Source organism: Siphateles boraxobius, unplaced genomic scaffold (genome assembly GCF_051911475.1).
Source record: "Siphateles boraxobius isolate OS27281-9 unplaced genomic scaffold, OSU_SipBor_1 65, whole genome shotgun sequence".
Classification (NCBI taxonomy): Eukaryota; Metazoa; Chordata; class Actinopteri; order Cypriniformes; family Leuciscidae; genus Siphateles; species Siphateles boraxobius.
In genome coordinates, this window is record NW_027509192.1 from 1,004,246 (window position 1) to 1,015,000 (window position 10,755).

Below are 10,755 nucleotides of genomic sequence, written 5' to 3' on the forward strand. Positions count from 1 at the left end.
CCAGGCCAGTATTTGGTGATGATGTCAATTTGTAAATGAATACTACGCGCCTACAGACTGAACATGTGCACATGCGCATGGTGTTACAGTTTTCACAAATTCACATTTTTTGATAACACTATTGTTTTGAGAAACTTGCACTTCGAAACCCGTTTTCAAACGTTTGCGTTTTCAGGCCCCCAAAACGCTGTTGTCATGAAAAATTAATGGCCAAAACGCATAAAAAGCGTTTCCTTTGGCGACTGTTTTGTGAAATGATATTGTGACAAAAATGTATTAATTTGTTAGAGAACGCATTAAAAAAATCATAGAATGTGGAATGTGGGTGCCACCCAGTGGCGATTTGAGTATTACACTTATACAAGATATCATAGGAACTTCAATTTTTTTTTATATCAACTTCAAATTTGAAACACAACTTGGTTAAGACATATGACTTTTGCTTTTATGGCCTAGCAATTTGAGAAAATTTTTTTTTTAAATATAAATTTCTATAAAATACAAAATGTTTAGTACAGTAAACATTTTTTTACAGTAAAGTTAAATATAAAACTTCTATAACACTTTCATTTTTTCCCCATTTTTAACACTTTCGAGTGTTTTCTTTAAAATTAGACCAAAATTAGGTCTGTATTCCACAGCCTTCATGATTTACAACCGTTTAAGTTTGGATAATGCATTTTCACGTCTATGTCCAAACAGTCAAGGGGTTTGAAACTCAAAACACAATTACAGCCTCATTTCGATTAAAAATATTATCCACATTGATTGAGTCTGTCTTATGAAATAATTAAAAAATGACAAATAAACACAATTATTGGTTACACTTTTAAGACTTTGCTTACTTGTTCTTATTTTTACAATTTGCTGGAATTCATTTTAATAACCTCTAGCCTACACAAAATCCTGTATTACATTCCGTTGTGTTCACGTGCTGCGTTGACGTCACTCCTTTTCACTAGGAGGCGCCAAAGACTGAACACTGGGCGAGCGACCCGGAGAGAGTGAGAGAATCAAGATGGCGATCGGTCGCGCAGGTAACCCGCTCCGTTGCCATAGATACTTATTTTATCAGTTAAAATAAACGCAATTTTGCTCATATTACAGTGAAAACTTTATGTTTTTGTAATATGTTTAATGGTTCAAACTATTTCAGCGTTCGTATGTGGTTTGATTGCGTTAAATATGCCTGTCGAGGTTTCTGTGCTGTATGGAAAAGCGAAATGTAGTTTAATAAGGAACTCTGAAAGTGCCAGAAATTAGTACTATTACTATTTCATTTAATTTGTCCGAAGTGAGCATATTTAGATTTCTCATATGTTGTTTTATTTAAGATGTCAAATGTAATTGTTGTGCTTTTCCCTTAGGCAAAAACAACAGTGTTGTATCCTTTGTGAATATTCACGGAATAACAGTCCCCGAACAATCATGAATGAATGGATGGATGGAAAAGTGAGAGGGAAGATAGAAATAATGAACAGAACAAAGCATTATTGAGCTTATAATCAGATTGGACAGTATTGAGAAATGAAGAATTATCTATCTATCTATCTGTCTATCTATCTATTTATCTATCTGAGGCCCATAAACTTCTTCTCATTCTACTTCCTTGCATTGAAATTTAAATTACATTTCTTCATCCTGTTTGCCAACTCAAATCAAATTCATAATTATTAATGAATAATTAAATTTACAACATAGTAGCCTAATGTTTAATTACCATATTCATATACTCATACGGTATTCATAAGAATTCTTTTGCATGTTTTAAGCCTTAATCGACCGCAGCTCTCCTCGGTGCTGCTCCAGATCCTGCTGTATCTCTCAGCAGCTTTCAGTGTGTTTTACTTTCTGTCCACCCTCTCTATGATCATCTACAAGAGTGAGTACTACTGATTAATGTCCTTAACTGTTTTCACTAGTACTATTACATCACTACTACCGGCATTACGTTATCACTAGCACTCTTATGATAATGGATTTGAACTAACCTTAAATATTACATTTTATTGTATAACTTGTCCTGCTCTGTTTGTGCTACAGACATGCATGATACTTAAAATAGTTTGACTTGTTAAGGAGAGGTGTACAACAATCTGAGATAAAAATGCATGTATATCTTGCGTTTTTTATGCTGTTTAACAGCTCATGTGTTAAGTTACCCTGTTGACCGACTCGCTCTAGACGTGTGTCTGCTTTTTCTTATGGCTGGTCTTGAGGTCCTGAGGGTGTACTGGGGTGAGATCCTATTTTTGATTAGTAAAAAAACATATTTTAGTAAAACATTTTCATTGGCCTCATGTCAATCTCTTTTCCTCAGGGTTCAGGGGAAACCTACAGGAGAGCGAGGGCTACACGGGTTCGAATCTGATCACCACCGGGGCCACAGTGCTGCTGGCACTCTATTTTGTAATTTGGCAGTCATATGTCCTACGAGCTGATGTCATCATTGGCGCCATCTTGCTCTGCTTTTACGGCCTAACAGGAATTGTGGGGCTCTGGACGCTGGCTCGCTTCACCAGGTCAGAGTTCACATGCTTGTGGTTTTGGGGTTCTGTACCAAAATCTAGTGAGCTCCCTTGCTCAGTAAAGCTGCATCAAATGGATTTAAAATTAGAAATTTTAAGGCTAGACAAGTAGTTTGTTGAGGGTTGTTTTAAAAAAAAAAAAAAATTTTTAGGGAAGGACTACATGCCTGCACACATATTCAAACGCGCATACCTATAGAATGAACTCTTAATACGCATGTGCACGCCATCAGTGTTCTCACAGGTTCACGTTTTAAAGTTTGCTTAGAGAGAACTTTTGAGAGTTTTCTATTAAAACGGTTTCGTGTTAGCGGCAATAACTAATGATCGTTGCGATGGAAGTGAATCAATCGAAACTAACTTTAACTGGAAAATAAGTTAATTCTAGAGCTGCCATAAAGCCAAAATAATCACTGTTACTTTAATTTCCTATTATCACTGTAAAGCCGCTTTGGAACAATCTCCATTGTTAAAAGCGTTGTATAAATGAAGGTGACTTGACTTAAAATGTGTGCCATCCAAACAGCATTTCTCCTGCAAAGCTCACGGGACTTTCAACTCGCAATTGATTTCAGTTGAGTTTGTCTGGTAGCATGATGGTAAACTAATGACACATAATAAACATAAAAATATATATCACCCATGCAGTGCTCAACATTAACGCTTTTCTGCTTGTTCGGGACAAGTGGATTTTTTGAAGGGGCAAGTGGAAGAATTTTACTTTCCCATCCGGATCAAAACATTGTCAATAACAAAAAATAACTAGGGAATCACTAAAACGCGAGAATTATTTGATTACCTTTAGTGTAAGTAGCGATTGATGGTGGATAATAATATGTAATAGATAATGTACTGACGGTAACAAGGTTGTGCTCTCGAGGACAAATCAAAACAAATGAGCACAGCTCACACAAAGAATCTCATGTAAAACATACTGCGGTAAAAATTCGAAATGTGGAGTATTTATATTTATAACATATTATATAGGTAAGCAACATCAGACTTGAGTGCTGTTTTCATCCCTAAATGATCTTGCGTTTTGACAGAATCAGTTCAAAAGATTCAATGACCCATACAATCTCATATTATTTAATACATTTGTAATTTGTTCAGTGCAAATTATTTAGTTTGATTGGCGAAGGCCCTATTGTGTATTATTATTCTAATAGAAGTTATTGATAAAATTTAGGAATTTAAAATGAAAGATTAAGCATACATTTAATAAGGTCAACACAAAATCCTATTTTTTCTGGACAAGCAGCTTTTTTAGTGAATAACTGAATTACAAAAGCACATGACAAGGCTTAATGTCGAGCCATGCACATAAATATGATAATAAATCATAATTAGGATTTCCATTCTAATGCATTTCGGTATATAAATAATATTACACGTTTTACACAAGATTTAATGGGAAATGTTAATGTGATATTATTTTTACCTTCCTGTAGTAGAGTATAATATGATTATCTCAGCAGCATAGTCTATTGGAACTTTAAGTCTCTTGTGTTTTATGTTATGAGCACTGTGAATTTGTGAGTTGTTGTATACTGCATGTCTTTGTAGAGCTTTTTTTTTTTACGTTCTACCTATGTAGGCATCTTGCTAGGTTTTGGAACAGAGCATGTAAGCTGTACTATATATATATGTTTATGTTTGTGGCTTGGCTGTCAGACTAACCCAGATTGTAACGTCATTGTCAGAACAAAAGAATCGTAAAATGAGCGTGGGGACAAAGCAAAGTAAATGTGTCGACCCACGCCGAGCTGCAGTTACAGTGAACGGCCTCCTGAATGAACCACACTTTAATAATTCAAACTCAGAGACTAGCCTTCAGAAAATGAGCCGAGTTTCATTCACGAGAAAAACACGGGAAACAAAAGAGACGTACGACATTGGTAACATTAGGCTCTTAAAAGTCAGACAGCGTAATCTCACATTTCTTAAAGTCTGTTTGCAAAAGTCAGATATCTCAAAACGTCTCATGAAATTCTTCAAAAACTAAATCTGAGCTGCTATCCTGTTAGCTGTATACTCTCACTGTGTATGAACAATTAAATTTGTCTAGTTTTATTTATTCTTATTTTATTGAGAACCAACATCTGAGACACAATTTGATACTGAGGTGAAACAACCATTAAGTCTCATAACCATTATATCTTGTGTTTGCTTTAGCCTGGTTTCTCATGAGATGTATGCACACTTTTAAGTGTGTTTTTTATTGAGCAAGTGTCTGTGGTGTTGATTGTGTGTCTTGTTTTCTTTTCTAGTGTTTACTCCTGACTGTTTCTGCAGCTGACAGACTGCCGGAGATTTTCATTGCTATGCAACCGACTACGGTTTCCTTATCTGTAAGACTTGAACAGCTTTTTCTAGGACACTTACCTGTCATTTAAAAACAGATTTGTCCAAATTTTATTTATTTTTTGTTTTTGAAGTAGACAAAGTGAGCAACTGCACTTTTAATGTGTAAGATCCCTGTTTCTTTTCCTTTTTTTTTAATTTAAAAAGTACTTTTTATAAACTCATTTTAATCATTTGTTCAGATATTAAGAATGCATTACTTTTGTCTACTTTTTTGTTTGTTAGACAAAAGAAAATGAAGAAGACCTTATTCAAACATTAACTTGTCTTATGCTTTGTTTATGGTGTTTACTTTGGTGTGACAAACAGAAAAGACAGAAGTTACTGTATCTTTATTAAACAATTGTTTGGTAAACAATTGAGTGTTATAAAAGTTAAATAAATAAAAAAGTCCCTAAAATGTCCCTACATTTCACATAATGTAGAGAAATGCTGCATTTTTAATTTAAGTTTTAAACTTGTTGACATTATAATCAAGACAAATCAATAATGATGCAGAATATTTTACATCTTTGCCTTAAAGATTTTACATTATAAATAGATTTAAAGGAATACAACGTGTTATTTGATACTATGTTCTCTCCATTACACGAAGATCCGTGAGCGAGCAACATCTATTGGCTTCATCACAATGAGGTACAAATTCAAAAGGCACTTCCTGTAAACCAATTATGTTAAAACACTCTTATTGTTTCTCACTTTTACTTGCCTGCATAAGTTGCTTTGTGTTAAAGAGTCTCCAAAATGATGAAATGTAAACATAAATTTCAGATTTTTTATTTTTTATTTATTTCAGGTTTGCTTTTACTGGCTGGATGGACACCCAAAATAAATAAAAAGGAACGCTGACACCAGGGTGGATGAAACGGGGAGCTCTGATAGACAGCTGTGGCAGGAACATCTGGGGCAGCCATGACACGAACCACTGCAACACGGGCAGATGAGATCTGGCATTGAGGTAGCCACGAAGAACTTCTAGGACCAGGCAGTCATGACAGGAACCATCACAGGTGGAGACCAGGATGGCTGAGACGAGGATATTGAGACGACCTTGAGACAATAACAGGATCCTTTGGAGTGCCAGTGGCAGGAATCACTGGGGCAGCCAAAACTGGGAGTACTGGCATCGTTGGGGCAGTTGATCCAGAGAGCTCTGAAGTGGCAGGGCTCGAAATTAGCTTTTTTTATTGGTAGCACTGGTGCTCCCAACTTCAAAAAGTTAGGAGCACCAGCAAAAATTTAGGAGCACCCACCAAATTTGACGTTTAGCTCTGCCAGTAGAGTGGAACGACCGGCAGCATTCTGGTGATTAAAAGCCTTAATAATCGATCCAGATTTGTTTTTCACACACGTTTTTTTTGTGCTTGGCACTCTCTCCCTGTTTAACCAAGCTCTCGCGCTTAAAATGTATTGGTTTTCGGTGGTGACCGATGGACACTGTCCTTTTTTTCCCTCGTTTTTAAATATATTTTTTTTAAGCTGTGATTTTACCACTGTATTTCATAGCTTTGTAATATAAAAAGACGAGTTCTGGCTTTCGAATGGCCACTGAACCTCTGAGGTGGCACTTCTGGGCCCAGGAGGCCACGACAGAAACCTCTGGGCCTAGACAGAGATGACTGGGATCTTGGAAACCAGAGTGGCTGAGATGGCCTTTCGGTGCTTGCTTTGGCTGGGTCTTTTGCAGGAACATCTGTGGAGGCAGTGACATTGCTGGGGTGCCTGTGACAGGACTTGCTGGCTGGTAGCACTGGAATAGAGGAGACAGGACTGGAGCAGCCATAGCAGAATCCTCCAGCCGGAGCATCAACTGGTGGTGGTTGAGGAGAGATCCCCTGATATGATTTTAAAGCGCTTTGGGTGTACAGTAGTACATATGAAAAGCGTTATATAAATGCCTCATTCATTCATTCATCAAGGTGGCAGAGAAGGGAGCTCTGACATTGTGGAGGTGGAGACAGACAAATCTGTCATTTGGACAGCTGTGGCAGGAACTTCAGGAATGGAGTGGCCATTATGGGAAAAACTAAAAGGGGGAAACCAAAAGAAGTATATACATATATACAATATGTACAGTGCCCTCTGGAAGGAGTACCGCCAGATGCAAATACTGCTCCCTCAAGTCAAGGCGCAAGATGCTACACAAGGTTTGCTCGCCCCGCAAGGCGCAAAGGCGAGAGAAGGGATGATGCATCTCCCATTGCAGCCCGCAAGACGCCAACTGGAGTGGCCTCATGTGATGATCTGAAACAAAACAGATTTGACTTGGCGAATTCTTCCTATGAGATAATAACTATTTTTTGAGATGGTACTCGGGAGGACAGTACGCTGGTGTGCCTGGAGGAAAGAGGTTTTGTCTGATGTGTACATTTGCAATGCATTACCGCTGACTGCAGCTTTGAGTTACAACGAACTCCTCAGAATGTCCCCACACCCGAAGTCTATCAGCTTGACTTCAGATGTCCCGCTGTTAATCAGGAGATTGTCCAGGTTAATGTCCCGGTGGAGAACTCTGCGATGGCAGCGTAAGCCGTCTGCCTCATGATGTGCCGGACCTTCTCTTCATCGAGTCTTCCACCGTGACGCCTCATGAACTGGACCAGAATCTCACAGGGAGAGGGACATTCGAGGACCATAACGAAGTGGTCAGGGTGGTCCTGCCAGTCCAGCAGCCGGATGATCTCGGGCACACTGGGACCGTTACTCGCTAGGATGGTTGAGGGCGATCTCTTTAGGGAGGGGCTTTGGATGATCAGGCTAGAAGAATTTGGCTTGCAAATAAAGTTTTAGCTCTTGAATATACAATCAAATATCTGTCTGTGGTTAATGTAAATGTGAGATGTTTTTGTGGCGAACAGGACGGCCGAGGGACGTGAGAGAACGGCGCGAGGCCGGTGGTGCGATTGCTAATGAGCAACACCTGTGAAGCACACCGGTCTCGCATCTCTCACGGAGGAGCGGAAGCATAAAGGAGGAGCAACGACGTTGATGATAGAGAGAGGAACAGGCCTGTGTTTTAGTTGTGTTTTGTTTTTGTATTTGTATTGTATTTTAGCCAGCAGTCGTCTGCGAGGGGCTGTTGGCGGTATTTTGGTTTGTTTGTTTTATTTTAAATAAAGTTTATTTTGATTGTTCGCCGGTTCCCGCTTCCTTCTTCCCTGAACATTGCTACAGATTTATATTCTGCAGCCTACTTACAATGAATAAACATTCAGCGTCTTTCGACTTTGTGACGTATTTCACGGCTACCTGGTGAACAAAACAAACAGTTAATTTGTGTGTAAAAGCCATTAGATACACTAAGAGGCTTGGAGTGATATATCAGAAGGATGAGATTGAGTCAGGGCGAAAATTCACAAGCTAGATCATGTTTAATTTATTGTGACTTACTTTAAGATCATCCTCCAGACGTCTCCCTTCGTACACCACAGCAAAACCACCTTTCCCCAGCTGATCACCAATAGTATAGTGACTGAAGATGTAGTCTACTAAAAGACAAAATAACATGATGTTTCAAACTGAGAGCAGTTTTTGTGATGTGACATGGTGTATTTCTAAAACTTATTCAAACTAACTTTTATATAATTATTAGTTTTAATAACTGTTTTAATTAATTAATAGAGACTATATAGAATATGTATAAGGAAAGGGCATTAGAGACGTCATACTATAGGGGAGATTTACTGTCATGATTCTGTCCTGTATCCTTGTATTATTCTAGTTCTGAGGCAGGATCATGACAGACTCAGGTTGTGTGTCCAAACACATGGCCTAATGTTTTGGCTATGTGTTTGCGTTGTCTTGTGTCGTTTACCACGCCCCCTTGTTCTCCTCGTTCAGTCATTATTGTTTCATCAGTGTCACCTGTGCCCTTGTGATTATCTCCCTTATATAATCTCCTTGTGGTTGTTACTTGTTGCTTGTTCGTTTTGTATCCTGTCTGTGAGTAATCCAGTCTAGTGTATTGTCAGGTCAAGCTTATTGTCAGAATTGCTCTATGTTCATTGTCAAGTTCGACGTCTAGTTATAATCAAGTCTTGTCAGTGTTTGTTTAGCCTTGTCAATGTTCGTTTGCCCCCTTGTGGGTTTTTGTTTCTGTTTATAAAATAAAACTGTGTTTAGAGAATACTGTCTGCGCTTGGGTTCGTATTTGAAACCGTGACATTTACATTCTTTTCCCAATTAATGGATATTTATATATAGGTGATTGCTTTTTGATGTACATAAGCAAGATAAACATATTCTCATAAGATGGTCTGGTGTAATTTACCATCACTGCTTCTTCCTGCCCATGCTACCTTCCTCTTCTCTCCCTCATCCCGCTGCTTCTCCTCTCCCTGACCGGAGCCTGTTTTCTGAGATCTCTGAAGAAAGAGACCAGCCTCCACCACTTCTTCCTCTTTCTTCTCTTCTGCACTCTCCCTGACTCCTTCCTCTCCTTCTTGCCTCCTCCACCACTTTCTTCTCCTCTGTCCATCAACCTCCTCAATCTCTTCCTCTTCCCTGTCAATCACACTCCTCTCCCCCTCCTCCATCAATCTCCTCAACTCCTCCTCCCTCTAATACACTCCTCTCCTCCTCATTTCCCCCTCCTCTCTCCATCAATCTCCTCAACTCCTCCTCCCTCTAATACACTCCTCTCCTCCTCATTTCCCCCTCCTCTCTCCATCAACCTCCTCAACTCCTCAATCTCTTCCTCTTCTCTGTCAATCACACTCCTCTCGTCCTCCTCATTTCCCCCTCCTCTCTCCATCAACCTCCTCAACTCCTCCTCCCTCTATCACACTCCTCTCCTCCTCATCTCCCCCTCCTCTCGAGATATATCCAGCTGCAGACCCGCAGCACCACCAGTTTCAGAACCGGAAGTGAGGGAGGGGAGGAATTATTATTATTGCATTGTAGTTATTTTTGCAAGAATGTAAGGACAAAATGGGCCAGAGAGCGAGTTCCTCATTTGATACATTGTAAATTAAATTTATACAGGATTGTTGTGATAAAATGGGCCTAGTGGTGAATTTGTCATTTGTTGTATACATTTTTATTATTTCTTTTAAACAATGCCGAATTTTCTCCCTCTTTTTTAATTATTGTTTTACATAAAGAAAAATGCATGCTGCACATGTTCTTGTGAAATAAAGTATATTTTATATAAAATGCCCATATGTTTTTTTAATTAAACTATCAAAACCAGGCATTACAAATTCATATTAACAATGCATACCTTCAATATCAAAACAATTTTAAAAAAAAATTTAAACACAATAAATAAATAAATAGAACATAAAATATCACAGAGGTCTAATCACTTATCAAATTGTGTATAATTTTGAAAACCTCCAAGGCTTGTCTTGTTTTTATATCTTTCAAAGATTTCTTATAGAGAGTTAACTCCTTCATAAAAAAACAAAAACAAAGGTCTTACCTTCATAAATCTACACTTATGTATAAACTGCTTAGCTAAAATAATTAAACTGTTATACATTAAACTGCCCATAAGTTTCAAGCATAATTTTTCACCATCATGATCAGGAAGTAACTCTCATAATACAATGAAACGGATAACTATATACAATTATATTACACAAAATTAATGTTTTAAAATGCTTATTGTACTGTTCCTTAATGTATCATTATAACATACGTATAAAGTTTGACGTTTCGTGTCTAAGCAAATTACGCTCCAAAACGTTAGGTGGCGTTACTCGGTTTAGAACGTAAGCTCCGCCCCTTACTTCCGGTTCTGGCGCTGGGGTTCTGAAGCTGGTGGTGCTGCGGGTCTGCAGCTGGATACTATAGCTCCTCTCTCCATCAACCTCCTCAGCTCCTCCTCCCTCTATCACACTCCTCTCCTCCTCATCTCCCC

The 10,755-nt window shown here is 38.4% G+C and overlaps 1 protein-coding gene across 3 annotated transcripts; it reads left to right on the top strand.

Moving 5' to 3' along the window:
- Window positions 1–979: 979 nt before the first annotated feature.
- On the top strand, window positions 980–8,026 carry LOC143720547 (transmembrane protein 80-like). Of its 3 annotated transcripts, XR_013196591.1 has the most exons (8): window positions 980–1,037; window positions 1,368–1,384; window positions 1,789–1,882; window positions 2,146–2,238; window positions 2,321–2,522; window positions 4,799–4,879; window positions 5,488–5,528; window positions 5,689–8,026. XR_013196591.1 is itself a non-coding variant. In XM_077210075.1 (6 exons), exons 1-6 carry the CDS (start codon window positions 1,019–1,021, stop codon window positions 4,809–4,811), a joined length of 438 nt encoding a protein of 145 aa, XP_077066190.1. In that variant the 5' UTR covers window positions 1,004–1,018; the 3' UTR covers window positions 4,812–4,950. The 3 variants fall into 3 exon arrangements, 1 of the variants encoding a protein (XP_077066190.1); XR_013196592.1 differs by lacking the exon at window positions 2,146–2,238 and having other exon boundaries at window positions 995–1,037; XM_077210075.1 differs by lacking the exons at window positions 5,488–5,528; window positions 5,689–8,026 and having other exon boundaries at window positions 1,004–1,037; window positions 4,799–4,950.
- The last annotated feature ends 2,729 nt before the right edge of the window (window positions 8,027–10,755 follow it).